This window comes from Petromyzon marinus, chromosome 56 (genome assembly GCF_048934315.1).
Source record: "Petromyzon marinus isolate PM22_M1 ecotype Great Lakes invasive population chromosome 56, UKy_Petmar_22M1.pri1.0, whole genome shotgun sequence".
Taxonomy (NCBI): domain Eukaryota; kingdom Metazoa; phylum Chordata; class Hyperoartia; order Petromyzontiformes; family Petromyzontidae; genus Petromyzon; species Petromyzon marinus.
In genome coordinates this window covers 7,321,083-7,336,522 of record NC_133722.1, presented here as the reverse complement: position 1 = coordinate 7,336,522, position 15,440 = coordinate 7,321,083, and the positions used below count along the sequence as shown (strand labels likewise).

At 50.7% G+C, this 15,440-nt stretch overlaps 1 protein-coding gene across 1 annotated transcript in view; it reads left to right on the top strand.

Annotated features, from left to right (window-relative positions):
- LOC116954674 (voltage-gated delayed rectifier potassium channel KCNH8-like) overlaps nt 1-15,440 on the top strand; it is an 86,981-nt gene that overhangs the window by 66,898 nt on the left and 4,643 nt on the right. Inside the window, exon 16 of the mRNA XM_032975373.2 lies at nt 12,759-12,868. Within this exon, the coding sequence (XP_032831264.2) occupies nt 12,759-12,868 (110 nt within the window). The remainder of the gene's footprint in view (nt 1-12,758; nt 12,869-15,440) is intronic.

The following is a 15,440-nucleotide window of genomic DNA, read 5'->3' as shown; positions in this document are numbered from 1 at the left end:
ACAATTGTTTACAGTGTGGAGGGGTGTGTGTGTATGGGGCCCTGGGGAATGGTCGTGCAAGCGGTGAGCGCACTGCACTACAAGCGCAGTGACCCGAGTTTGATTCCCGCTCTCAGCCAACACCAGTGACGATTATCTGAACGGGTCCTGGGCCTCCCCTAGGTCGACTCAACCCTCAAATAAGTGGTGTTTGAACATCGCCACTCGGGAGACAAAGGCAGCCGGGCGTGGTGCTGGCCACCCACCCCCTCGTGTACCGTGCCGGCTTTCTAGGTGCTCGCTAACAGCACTTGCCCCAACAGTCTCTTACAGGCTATACGGGGGATCTTTGTGTGTGTGTTTGGCCCTGAGCGAGGTGTACGTGTGCGCGCCGTAGTGTTAGCAGTTATGAACCCGGCGTGCCCCGAGTTCGATTCCCGTTCACGGCTAACACCAGTGGCGGACATCCTGGGCCCTCCCTACGTCGACTCAACATGGCCGTGCGCAACACATCAGCCCATGGGGAGACAAAGACGGCCAAGCACGGCACTGTAGGCCAGCGGTCCCCAACCTTTTGGGCACCAGGGACCGGTTTCGTGGAAGACAATTTTTTTCACGGACCGGGGGGGGGGGGGGGGGGCGGGGGTCATCATTGGGTCTTTACCCCTTTTCAAAGAAGCTCTCTGGCGACGGTTTGTTCATTACTCATTGTGGCTACTAGGGGTCAGCTTGTGTGCTTGCTCATTGTGGCTACTAGGGGTTAGCTTGTGGGCTTACTCATTGTGGCTACTAGGGGTTAGCTTGTGGGCTTACTCATTGTGGCTACTAGGGGTTAGTTTGTTGGCTTACTCATTGTGGCTACTAGGGGTTAGCTTGTGGGCTTACTCATTGTGGCTACTAGGGGTCAGCTTGTGGGCTTACTCATTGTGGCTACTAGGGGTCAGCTTGTGGGCTTACTCATTGTGGCTACTAGGGGTTAGCTTGTGGGCTTACTCATTGTGGCTACTAGGGGTTAGCTTGTGGGCTTACTCATTGTGGCTACTAGGGGGTTAGCTTGTGGGCTTACTCATTGTGCTACTAGGGGTTAGAGCTTGTGGGCTTACTCATTGTGGCTACTAGGGGTTAGCTTGTGGGCTTACTCCTTGTGGCTACTAGGGGTTAGAGCTTGTGGGCTTACTCATTGTGGCTACTAGGGGTTAGCTTGTAGGCTTACTCATTGTGGCTACTAGGGGTTAGAGCTTGTGGGCTTACTCATTGTGGCTACTAGGGGTTAGCTTGTGGGCTTACTCATTGTGGCTACTAGGGGTTAACTTGTTGGGCTTACTGTGGCTACTAGGGGTTAGCTTGTGGGTTACTCATTGTGGCTACTAGGGGTTAGCTTATGGGCTTACTCATTGTTGCTACTAGGGGTTAGCAGCTTGTGGGCTTACTCATTGTGGCTACTAGGGGTTAGAGCTTGTGGGCTTACTCATTGTGGCTACTAGGGGTTAGAGCTTGTGGGCTTACCAACACCACGTGACTGAGACAAGTTTCGCAGTGTGGGAAAGAGGCGCGGACGGAAGTGGTAAATAATAAAATAATGGGGGCGGGCCACGCGCGGACTCACCGCTCTCACCTCCTGCTGCTGTGCGGCCCGGCTCCTAACAGGCCACGGACCGGTATCGGTTGGGGACACCTGCTGTCGGCCACATCGCACCCCTCTCCACGTACTCGTACCACCGCACCGGCCATGGATAGGTGCTCGCAGACAGCCTGCTGTGGGCTATATGCCTTTGCCCCGTGTCCAATCGTTGCTTGCGCCACACATTTTTTAACGAGGACCCGTGGGAATTCAGTAAAAACCGCAGTCGCCGCTCGGGAGGTTTATGTCCTCTCCTCTGTGTTGTTGTTCTCTACTGGCGACATGAAAATTTATATATCTTTTTTTTTTAAATGAAGTCATTGTGTTGGCTTATTCCCTTTCACAGGACTACTGGTGTGAAACCTGGGTGGCCAACATCACAATGTGGGGTTTGCAATAAATAAATATTTAAAGAAATAGATATAATCCGCTCCATATATATATAAAATTGATGTGAGAATCCAGTCAGATCTCTCTGTTGTTGTTGTTGTGCTATTTATTAATTATATACTGGGGGGGGGGGCGAAGGGGTGACGACGCATGGCCTCTCGCGTTCTCAAAATTCCGAGCGTCGGCGTGACGGCTGCCACCAGGATCCTGAAGCCGTCGTCATCGAGGGAGCGCCTCTGATCGAGCCTCTGAAGCTTTGGCCCTGTGTGGTGCCCCCCCCCACCCCCCCCCCCGCTTACCCACCCACCTACCCCCCTTAGAATGATGCCTGCTGCTGTATATTTTGAGTTTGGATGTCTCTCTCTCTCTCTCTGTCCGTGGTCGCGTGGACTTCTTTTTTTGCTTCGAGCCCCTCCGGTTTTTCTCTCCACGTTTAGAATCGAGTGGTTGGCTACTGCCCACTGCATTTCCACGTGATGGTGGTGATGGTGGTGGTGATGATGAGCCACTCCGTTGAGCTGCCATCATCTGTGATAGCCAGGTCGGCTTTTGCAAAGGAGAGATTTTTCAGGGTGTTTTAAAAACATGGACCCGATTTCAAAGCAGTGCTGCTTTTTAATCGGGTCCATCTTTTTAAAACACCCTGTATTAATAGCAGCTCAGTGGGGGCCTTCACCTGGTCACAATAGAAAATAGGAATAGAATACAGTACAACCCTCAGCATGGGCTGGCACCGCATCAGGTAACTAGCCCCACCCATCAGCGCACCCTCCGCTACCAATCTAAGCGAATTTGTTTAAAAACTAGGTTTATTTTTGTTACCAGGTAAGGCCCACTGAGCTGTATAGCTCTTCTTTTTGTTGTTGTTGCAGAAGCGGGCTTATAGCAGCGGCCAAATACTCTCAAGGCACGGCGACTTTAAATGTGAAGGGAAAGACCGGAGGACCCTGAGAACAATCCACGCGACCACGAGGAGAGAACGCAAACTCCAAATAGACAGCAGGCGTCAGGGTCGGGATGAAACCCACAACCTCCTGTATACCAGGCGAGGTAGTTAACATCTCCTAGCCACCGTGATGATAATGAGAGAGAGAGAGAGACACGCAAACTCCAAATATACAGCAGCAGGCATCGTCAGGGTCGGGATCGAACCCACGAACTCCTGTATACCAGGCGAGGTAGTTAACATCTAGCCACCATGCAGACTCCAAATATACAGGGGTTAGGGTCGGGATCGAACATTTATTGGTGAAATATGGTCGTCAATGTTACGTGTTAGTGGGGCGTCAGCCCCTTACCTAGCCACAGGGCCGTGCGACAGCCTTCTCCTGCTCCAGCACGTGGAGGGCAACCGGTCCACCCGGCACGCCCGGACGCACTTCGCAGCCGTAGACGATGGGGCGCCACGGTCTCCTGGCTCCCCGCATTCGCACGTAGCGGGGTCTGTCGCGTGGTACTACGACGATGCCCCATCGATATTCGGAAGTGGCACACCCACACACACCCCCCCCCCACACCCCTGGTCACACCAGAAGCGGTGCCGTACGTTCGTTCACGTAAATTCATAATCCTCGTGCCTTTATCAATCCACTGCCGGTTGAAGGACCGCCATGCGTTGGTCACGAGGGCTCTTTGACCATACTTCACCACGATGGTCAGAGGAGCGAGTTTGGTGAAGGAGCAAGGGGGCAGGCTGTGCCACTGCGCGGGTTTTTTTCGCGATCACGCCACGGTGCAGCTCCTCCGATGCGCGTGGTTCTTCGGCGTGACGTCCGACGTTTCACTCTAGAGGCCGACCGAAATTCGGTTTCGGCAAATGGCCTCTTTCGGCATACTTTCGGTTTCGGCCGAAAGTAAATTTTTAACTTTCGGTCTGGTTTCGTTTACCGGCCGAAACCAGAAATTCAGTTTCGGGCTGGCCTCGATTTCACTCCACGTGCTGGGAAGCTTCTTCGGCAACTGAGTTCAAAGGATGAGGACTCGGGGTCAGATGTCGCTCCCCACTGATGTTCGCCACTGTTGGGAATCCAACTCGGTTGTAAGCGTTGATCTTTTAGGCACCACACCAGGAACTCGCATGAGGCTATGTCAGCCCAGTGGAAACCGAGGATAAGCTCTGATGATTACCACTCGCCACTGACTGTTAGCTGTGCTTGGAAATTGCACTCGGGTCTGCAGGTTCACAGCACGGCGCTCAAAACCACTGCAACAACCATTTCAGATGCAGGAGAATCAGTTTGATAGACAATGCATATATTACCAGGTCATGTTTTTTTTTTATTTGCAGGTTCACCACATGAACTGCGTGTGGTTAATTGCAGACTGGATTCCTTGCAAAAGCCTTATACGGGTGTAGTCTTAACGGACTGATGCAATCGGATCATGTGCAGGTCTTCGGTGAATTATTACAAGCGTGGGTCTCGGGCATATGGCAGCGGTTTTTGGGGAGGCCATCATCCAGTGGGAGATCGACCGTGGCTGACGACGATGATGAAACCGTGGGAGTGAATGGAGCGGCGCGTGGCAGCTGGGCTGAGATTAGTGGGCAAATTTTACAGCGGACAAAGGGGGTGGGTTTTTTTTTTAACATCAGCTGCACGTCTCGGATATCACAGATGGCGTGGAGCGCTGCAATATATAAAGGCAATGTTTTTTTTTCTCTTTCACGACACAACAGAGGGTAGGGGTCGAAGGGCGCGGCGGCGGGGGGGAGGAACGGTGGCACGGTAGTTTAATAGCAATAATATTATGAATAATAATATTAAAGGGAAATTTGTGAATGTGTGTGTCTGTTCGAAATGTTTAGCATACTTCCGACATGCAACAAACGTGACATTCGGCATGTGGGTAGCTTCCAGACTGTACACAATGCAAAAAGTATAAAAATAAACTTTCGTATTTTGGGGGGGGGGGGGGGGCGCAATAATGGATATAATTTGCACGGCAAGTGAGCAGTGACGTCACATCTGTAATGTCACCCGCATGCGGCAGCGTCACGCAGTGTGCCTGCTGACGTCACGCACCCCCCCCCCCCCACACCCTCCGCGTAGGCCGTGTATTAATCAAGACAAGAATCCAAGTCCCGGGCGAAGCCGGGTAGTAAAGCTAGTTCATAATAATTGTAACTTTGCTGCACGGTACTCGCTCGCTCGCTCGCTCTCGTAGAGAGAGAGGACGACCCAGGGGCTCAAGGAGGGAGCCACAGACGGGCGGGGGCGAAGGAACGCCACGTGGTTAGCCGGCGTCAACGATTGCCCGAGCTCTGCGGTCCTCAACGTATATAGACATTGAGGTGTTACCGGCCGATTCAGAATGGGTGTTTGCACGTGGGAGAAAAGCGGAGCACACGGAGAAAACCCACAAGTATTATGGGGCAACACTCAATCCCACACAGAGGGTTTAGGACGCGTATTTTACTTACACGACCTGATATCCACCCCGCCACTAAATAAATAATTACAAAGCCTAATATTGGTCGCTAAAGCCTTAACACTTGTTAAATCGTCGGTCGTGGGTGTTGCTCGACCATACTTCACCATGCCTTGTCAGCGCGTATTGGCATATAGGTAGGGTAGCATGGGACTGGTTCATATAATACTCGCAGCTGTATTGGCCGTGGGCTGGAATTTTAATTTAGTCCACTGGATTATCAGCGCAGTGGTGCTAAACATAATTCCACACCACTACTCCCTCCCTCTCCCTCCCCCCCCCCCCCCTGAGATTTGGCACATACATTAAATAATGACGTTTTAAAATAAATATAGTTTATATATTTTTTTAAATAAATATAGTTTAATGCTAATGAATCATTGCAATATGCATGTTTTGTTATTTTGCACATCTTGGCAATTCTCGGCTCACCACTGCTGTTTCGCTGCAACTGTAAGTTGTAATAAGCAGCAGCGGCGGCGGCGGCGGCAAGAGGGCTTTTGATGCCACATTGTCTGACATCAAATAAAGTGCTCGCGTGCTTATTTACGCGTGGTACATGATCGTGTTCTACCGGATAACATCCGGACATTTTGCTTCACAATAAAGTGGCGAGCGTGGGAGAGTTAATTGTCTAATCCGGATAATGTTTTACAAACGACAATGTCATCCGTGGCACGGATATTGCATGCGCAGCCTGGCGCCTGTTGCTGTTCTTACACTCCCCAACCAATACCAGAAAGCGCTTTCCAAAAAAAACCGCAGCTACGAGAGAGCTTTGCATTCAAGGTAATTGTAATTGTCATTACGATTAATGTGTTGAGCAAGTTTCCGCCGTGCAAAACGACACGCGCCCACAACCTAACAAAAACGCATCAGAGGGAGCTGCTCATTTAACGCTTCTCGCAACGCACGGGGGGGGGGGGCGGGGGGGGGGGCCTGGTTTAAACACAGGTGGCTGGGAGCTGGGTTCAATCCGAGGTCCTCAGCAGTGCTGGCCAGCCGTTTGCCTCTGTTTCTTAATTCCCACGGGGCAAGCCAGACCCACGACAGGGCACTAATTGGAGGGCTACTGGCCAGGTGTCTGCTCATCCAGTCTGCCAATCGGTGTGAAATTAATCCATGGGCACACCACGTCCAGTATACCTCTTGACGCTATGGCTATGGCTTTGGCTACGAGCCACGTGCCTGCTTGCAGTCTGCCAGCCACCCAATAAAATATTCGGTGTGAAATTCATCCCTGGGCACACATTCATTCCGCCGTGGCTGTGGATGATCATCTTCAAACCACGCTGGTATCACACGTGTGGTGTGTGTCTGTGTGCACTGGGGAGACAAAGGCAGCCGGGCGAGGTGTTGGCCACCCACCCCCTCGTGTGCCGTGCTGGCCTTCATTGGTGTTCGCTAACAGCACTTGCCCCAACAGTCTGTTCAGGCTATATGGGGGATCATTGTAGGCGTGTGTGTGTGTGTGTCTTTGTAGAGCGGTCATGCAACGGTGAGCACGCTGCGCTACGAACCCGGCGACCCGAGTTCGATTCCCGCTCACGGCCACCAACAGCCAGTGGCGATTTATCTGAACCGGTCCTGGGCCTCGTGTAGGTCGACTCAGCCTCAAATGAGTGCCCGGTGCAGTGTGTAAAATCGTCGCCGCTGGAGAGACAAAAGCTGAGGAGTCGGGCATGTTGCTGACCACACCAGCCACTCGTGTGCCATTAAAGCCTTAACATGAGCTCATTAACAGCACTCCTACCCCAAGGCTACATGGGGCATCTTTACCTGTGTTGTGTTTGTCCGTGCGTGCGTGCGTATGAATGCATTGGGCTGTGAATCAGAGCGCCCTGTGAGTCAAAAGCACGTTTCATTCGCACAAAAAAATAAACCCGAGCAAAAAAAAACTTGTTTTCAACACCTCTTCCAATTGAACAAACTATGGTTGCCACCTGTCCCGGTTTTCCCAGGATGGTCCTCTCGTTAAGGTATCTTTCCTGGGACATCTGTCCTCCCAGGACATTCAAATCCCCAGTGTTTGTCATTTGCGTGATCGTCTACCACTCAAGGCCATGCGTTTACGTGAAGTTCTCTCTTCTTCTGGTGTTGTGAGAGATTCTTCGTCTTCCTGTGATGTGTCTGGGTTTTTGTGTACCTCAATAAGTGGCAACATTATTACATTATAAGCTCACACTCATTACACACACACACACACGCAAAGGTGCTTGCCACAAATGAACCACAATACCTTGCTGATCTCGTTAAGGAGCATAAACCATCACGTGACACTCCGGTCATCCTCGCAGCAGCAGCAGCAGCGGCTTTTGGCAAAGCCGTCGAACAAAGGCGGCGGTCACCGCATCGCGCTGCGCTTTCAGATGCACTTGTACGGCCGTCTGGAACGCTCTCCCTTCCGATATTAGGAAGCCACTGGAGCTATGCACTTTTAAATCATCATCTAGATTGACACACTCATTTCTTTGAAACTGCTTTGTGTGTTTTGATTTAAAGCTTTCGTGACTGCAGGGATTCATATTCTTGGTTCTTTCGGTAAAGTCACGTAGAAGAGAAACAATGAAATAATGAAAATATAAAAACAATAAAATCATCGACTGCAATACAAGCAATCATCATCAGATGATGATTGCTTGTGTTGCAGTCGAAACGTCGTGAAAATTGTATTGTTTTTATATTTTTATTACTTTATTTGTTTCCCTTCTACGTGACTTTACCGAAAGAACCAAGAATATGCTTTGTGTGTGTTTTGTTTGCTGTGCTTCCCTGCGCACCTCCGATGAGCACGGTTGGCTTACGTCCGGTGTGAAAGAGGTTCAACATACATACGCACAAACCCTGGCACGGACACACTTGTACGACAAGTGACAGCTTTTGTAAAATGTACTCGATTGGAAAAACACTCAACAACATCATCATCATCACCCCATCCTGCGAGACTTAGCAGGACTGTGATGAATAAAAAAAGGGTTCTTGAGACTCAGGGAGCCTTTGCTGGGTGAATAATTGACGTCATTATCGTTTTTATTTTATTGAAATGAAAACGGTCCATGACTCTGCATGGGCGATGGACAAAAGCAACCTTTGTGCTCACAACGTGCCCGTAAGGGCCGTGCGAGTGGAGCACCTGCGGTTCTCCGGCAGTGACGTCCTCGCTTAACGCGTCGCGGTGTTCACAATCACGTGGTTCTTCCATTGGGGGGGGGGGCGGGGGTGGGGGGCACGGTCCGCACAACGCGGGACGCATGCACCGCTATAACGCGGGACGCATGCACCGTTATAACGTGGGATGCATGCACCGTTATAACGTGCGACGCATGCACCGCTATAACGTGGGACGCATGCACCGCTATAACGTGGGACGCATGCACCGCTATAACGTGCGACGCATGTACCACGTTATAACGCGGGACGCATGTACCACGTTATAACGCGGGACGCATGTACCGTTATAACGCGGGACGCGCTTACCGTCATAACGCAGAAAGTGCACCGTTATACAGTAACGCGCTTTCGACGACGAACTACTTTCTTGAGCTGTGCGGCTGAGCGGTGCAGTGATACGTTGCGCCGAATGATTCAGTAGCGGTGCAGTGATACGTTACGCCGAATGATTCAGTAGCGGTGCAGTGATACGTTGCGCCGAATGATTCAGTAGCGGTGCAGTGATACGTTACGCTGAATGATTCAGTAGCGGGGCGGCGTACGCTCAGTTACTTGTCCCGCCGTCTCCCCTGCGCGTGTGCGTAGTAGCGGAGGCGCGTTGTAACTCGCCAAACGTTATCGTCGTGACGTTATCTGCGGGGGTTCTTTTTTGGCTTTCCGCTCGAAAGGCGTTTTCCAGCTTAGCGCGCGGCACTCTTCGGGAACAACGTCGTTCGTCTACTTGCTACGTCACAGAGGCCCCGCAAAAAATTATTTGGGTCTGGCCCTGCCAAGGCAGCCGCAGGCGGGACTCGAAATTCAACAAATCTAGGGAGCAAACACCTGGAAAAGCAGTTGCGAGTAGCAGCAACATCATCAATACCAGCTGACATCATCACACGCCTCACCAAAGAGAAGCAGTTCCAGCCCATCGCATTAGTGGGCGAGTTCATTAAAAATGTTTGACCGAATATAACGGGCTAATTTTTTTTTTTACGTTGATCATTTTGTAATGGCCCGCGAACGATGTTATATAAATATCCAAATGGCCCTTTGGCAGAAAAAAAAAGGTTCCCCCACCCCTGCGCTATGACGACGACGACGACGACGAGCGGGTGAAACGGAGGGGCTCGCTCCGCGCGTGAAACGCGAATCGCTGCGACAGTCGCCAACGTCCACGCGCTTGGCGTTGCGTCGAGAGACGGAAGGAGGAAAGTAACGCGGGGACTTGCTGAACGCGAGCACCGCCCGCGCAAATGCGTGGGCATCACAACAACAACAACAAACAACAGTCGCCAGCCGCCACTAAGTGGCGGTCGACGTTACCGTGGCTCTTGTGCCAGGCTACGTGCACCCTGGGGCCACGTGAAGTGTGGAATGCTTGTTGCTGACAGGTCACCAGACAGACCCAGGTGCCGCGGGTTTGACTTAATGAGATGACCGGCAGATGCACCGCCTGTACTATGCCCACTGCGTCTTATCCGCCCGGCGCTCCACTCGCTGTTTGTGAGCGTTACCCCTCTGCCCTCCGTTGTTGTTGGAGTGCCTCCAACTCCCCAATGGCGGTCCACAGAGGCCGATCTTGATACCACTGGCACCGCTCATCGACAAACCGCCACGTCCTCCCGTACCGCGTCAGTCCGCTGTTTGGGAGGGAGACTTACTCGGGTTATGGACACCATTCAAACAAAAGACCGAAGTGGGCCTTAGAGGAGAATGACGGGGACAGCAGGCGAGAGCCCATCCTCCAGGGAGATGGAGCGATGGCATCATCTTGCGTGCAGGTGCTACGCACATGGCTGCTGCTGCTGATGATGAATGTATTTAGACGTTCACCCGTCTGACCAAACCACCCTGAATGCGCCCCAACCTCGCTGGGTCTCAAAGCCTAGCCGGGTATTGAGCCACGGCTACGCTCGGATGAGAGGTAGTCGTAGGCTTGGCCTGCGAAGTGGACTTGGCAGCATGTGGCTCGTACGGCGATGATTTCTCGAATCTATCTGCGCGGATCTTTGGAGCGTCATCCCCTCGTGTGTTCACGGTGGGGTTTTCTCCGGGTCCTCGGGTGTTTTTGCCGGTACGTGCCAACCAACCAACCACACCCACCCATTCATTCATTCATAAAATCCCTTCGTTCCTCCTGAACGTAGACACAGGCCATCGTCATTATTATTACTCCCGACTAATGCTGGTGGTGCAGTGGTTGTTGGCACGTTGGCGCTGTGAACCCGACGATCGGAGTTGGATTCCCAGCCACGGCCCGACGTCAGCGGCAAGTGATGAGTCGACCGCCCCCTGACCCTCGGCCCTTCACCAAACACGCACGGTCAAACAATAACGCGCTCCGTCCAACACGCGCGCCGGTCAGCAGCAGCGGAAGAGTAGACCAAACGCGTCCGCTCCGGTCGCAGGCCCTTCCGCCAACCCCGTGGCTCGAGCGGGTGGCTTTGCGGGGCCGCTCCTGTACCTCTTCGTTTTAATTGAAGGTGCTGCGGGAGGGAGGGAGGGGTGGGTGGGTGGGTGGTGGGGGGGGTCAAAGCGGGTGACTGGAAATAACGATGTTAATCGAGCAAACAAGGAGCAGCGCCTCCCGCGTGAAGACCGTCCATCGTCCACGCGCGGGTGACCTTTATCCGCCGCCCCTGAATGGTGGCTAACGAACGCACACTTTTTTTATTTTATCTCTGAGCGCTTTCCGCGACCTTTGGAGGCAATAGGCAAGCTCCGTTGCCTCCCACCACTGGCGTGCTACTTTTATTGGATCAAAAAAAAAACACAGTTCCTGCAAAATCGTGACCGCGCTGTTATGATGTCCACGACATTATATATATGTAGTCACGATGCAACAAAACGTTCTGAATAATATCGGTCGCGAATGCCGCACGCGTTAGAGCGCGCGGCCGTTATAATTACAGCAGATGCCAAAGCCGCTCTGAAACAATCACCTCGTCGTAAATTGTCCTCGTCGTTGTCATCAGAATCGTCGATCCTGAATCACGGCCGGATGAAAAAAGTCTTCGCACGGCGTTGCCACTTGCGCACTGCCACAAAATTACTCCCCCACCCCCCTCCCCCCCCATGCACCCGATCTTCATTAGATATCGCAATCTAAGCTGGTGTTGAACCTGGTTAGTGCGGCTACTTGGGCGGGAGACTGCCTGGGAATTGGAGGCTGAAAGGTTTGCCAGGAGGTGGCGGCAGCAGCAGCAATGGATCCTTGACCTCCATCTGTGCGGGACATCGACTGTGATGAGATGTCACAAGTTAGGGGCTGCGTTTATATGTCAAAGAATGAATGATCACTCTCTCTCTCGTCTCGTTTTGACCATGTCGTCTTATTATGATTTCCCCTTCCCCCATCATTTTTAGACACGCGACGTACTTACTGCAGTGTATTGTTGCCGCGGCGTTAACGGTCAGCACACCGGACTTGCAATCCAGAGGTGTAAAGGTTTCGGTCCCATCTAGCGGCGCGGCAGTTGAATCATCGGCGCAAGTTTTCTTAAATCCCTGCCGCCACCACCTCTGTCCAGCCTGCAGGATACGCGGGGAACGCCGTGGTTTCGTTGACAGTGTGCGGTGGGGTAAAGCGAGGGTAGACCTCTTCCAAGACGTCTGCTCCGCGTTGAGTTGTAGGCAAAAAAAAAAATCGGGGGCCCTCTGGAGCCCCGTCTAGAGGAGGGCTCATTCCTCCAGCTGTGTACACGAGCACAGCAATTGCACGGGGCTGCACTTTTTGCCTTGTTTCGCTGCTCGGAGGCCGGTGAAACTGTTTGGTGCGATGGTGGAGAGATGTTAACTACCTCGCCTGGTATGCAGGAGGTCGTGGGTGCGATCCCGACCCTCACGTCTGTGTACTTGGAGTTCGCGTGTCTCTCTCTCTCTCTCATCATCATCACGGTGGCTAGGAGATGTTAACTACCTCGCCTGGTATACAGGAGGTCGTGGGTGCGATCCCGACCCTCACGTCTGTGTACTTGGAGTTTGCGTGTTCTCCCCGTGATCGCGTGGAATTTTCTCCGTGGCCCTCCGGCTTTTCCCTCCACATTTATAATAATGCGTGCAGAGTATTTGGCTGCGAATGAATAGCTGCAGAGCAGCTCAGCCTTACCTGGTAAAAAATATATATATTTTGTTACATTTAGAAACACGACCGGTAAACGTGCGCTACTTTCCGACTTCCCGCCAGATTCGTGGACGGGATTGAGGACGACGGCTCCGAGTCGACAGGGGTCAAGTTTGAATTCAACCTGCAGCTCGCCGGGACCCAGAGCAGCCCGGTCAAGTCCCACGTGCAAGGTGGATGCGCGCACGTACGCGCGTACGCACACGCACACACGCACGCGCATACGCACACACGTACGCACGCGTACACACGTACGCGCGGATGCACACGCACACTTTCACGCGCTCCGCAACGCTTAGTGATAACCTGATTTAGGAAAAAAAAATCCAACCAGTATTTACACGAAGCAAAGCCGACGGATAACAATTTCCTCGAATTCCTAATAAAAATAAGTTTATCTTGAACGTGTGGCGGCGTTTCACGAGCGTCACAATTATCACCTCAGTTGTAAAACTATTAAACTATCTTTCTTTGGGGCCTTTCGGTAAAGCCACGTAGATAGAAAAAATAATTTTAAAACAATATATGAATCCCTGCAGTCACGAAAGCTTTAAGTCAACATTTAAACCATTTTATTTTTTTATTGTTTTATATTTTTATTGTTTTATTGTTTCCCTTCTACGTGACTTTACCGAAAGAACCAAGAATATTTAAACCATCTTTATTATTTTTTACCAGGTAAGGCCCCGCTGAGCTGCTTTGGAGCTCATTTTCGGGAAGCGACCCCGGCTATCACAAACGATAGCTCACCGAAGTTAGCGGATTATCATCGCGTGGTAATTTATAGGAGCAGCCAAATATTCTGAATGCACGTCGATTCTAAATGCGGAGGGGAAAATCGGAGGACCGGGAGAAAAATCCACGTGACCACGGGGAGAGAGAGAGAGACATGCAAACTCCAAATATTACAGCAGCAGGCGTCAGGGTCGGGATCGAACCCACGACCTCCTGTACACCAGCCGAGGTAGTTAACATCTCCTAGCCACCGTGGTGATGATGATGATGAGAGAGAGAGACACGCAAACTCCAAATATACAGCAGGCGTCAGGGTCGGGATCGAATCTACGACCTCCTGTACACCAGGCGAGGGAGTTAACATCTCATAGCCACCGTGGCGCCCCGATTAATGTAGTGGGAGTGCTGGCCCATTTGGGATCCAGAGCAGAAATAACTTCTGCCCCCCCTTGCAAGATGACAGAAGAGATGTAGACATAGATGCAGATGCGGCGAGGTGAGATGAGCCATGATATGACGAGAGAGATTAATATTCACGTTAAGTGAGCTTGTCACGTTTATGAGGATATCGAGTCGAGTTTAACATTTGATGAACTTATATATTTTTGTCCGTAAATCCGGCGTCCCCGTGAACTACTTGGGGCTCTGACCTTTTGACTTGATTTTGCTTAATGCCTGGCCCCCACCACTGATCAAATGTAGTAGATGCATTAGAATAGACTTTACCCTTTCTGGCAATAAAGCAGGTGTTAAGATGTTCAAACGCCAAACAGATACATTTTGCAAGCAATAAAGTCTGCATTAACCATGCGTACTTGTGGTGAACATGCAGACAAACATCTATTTTAATTTTGATTTAAAGCTTTCGTGACTGCAGGGATTCATATTCTTGGTTCTTTCGGTAAAGTCACCACGTAGGAGGGAAACAATAAAATAATAAAAATTATTGCTTTATATTTTTATTATTTTATTGTTTCCCTTCTACGTGACTTTACCGAAAGAACCAAGAATATCTATTATAATATATACATTGTCTTTGAAACTGATTGGCCTATACTGGTCTCATCATTGTCAGCCCAGAGAACGCCATAAAGCGAACAGTACAAAGACAGTGCACGTATCAGAGCATTTATAGCTGGGGGTGAGCAGCTTTATCATGGGACCTTTTTTGCCAGTATCAAAACATGTAAAATTAGAATCGGGTTTACCCTTTCTGGCATATAAAACAGGTGTTCAAATGCCAATTAGATACCCTATTAGATGGCTTAAAGAAAGTTATATTGTTGGTTCTTTCGGTAAAGTCACGTAGAAGGGAAACACAATTTCTTGCTGTGGTTTTCACACCTGATGATGGTTGCTTGTGTTGCAGTCGAAACGTCGTGAGAATTTTATTGTTTTATATCTTTATTATTTTATTGTTTTTCCCTTCTACGTGACTTTACCGAAAGAACCAAGAATATTAATCCCTGCAGTCACGAAAGTGTTAAATCAAAATTTATAGAAAGTTGTTACCACTTACCATTTAGTGAGGTGCACTTTTGACGCTGGCTTCCCGTGCGAGCAATTTAAGAATGTTGAAAATACCATACTCTTTGGTTCCTTCGGTAAAGTCACGTAGGTAAAAATAAATTTTAAAAAATCACGACGTTTCGGGCGCGACACAAGCGTCCGTCATCGGGTGAGAAAGCGTGGTCTGCTGCTGAGGCAGACTCTTTACCGAAATAATCAAAGAGTATGGATTCCTGCAGTCACGAAAGCTTCAAATCAAGGTTGAAAATACCGTTCCACGAAGCCGAGGGGGCGGCTGGGTGGCTCAGAGGTCAGAGTTCAGAGCCTCGATTGCACACCGCTGAGAACCTGAGGTCGAATCTGGGCTTCAACCTGCACGCGATTAAAGCCGATGCTCAGTTGCAGCGATGTGACGGTCTCAGCCTGGTTACCAATGACTGAAGGGAAAAAAAACATCACGCATAAAATTTCAAATCTAGATTAAATCATGCATAAGGTTTC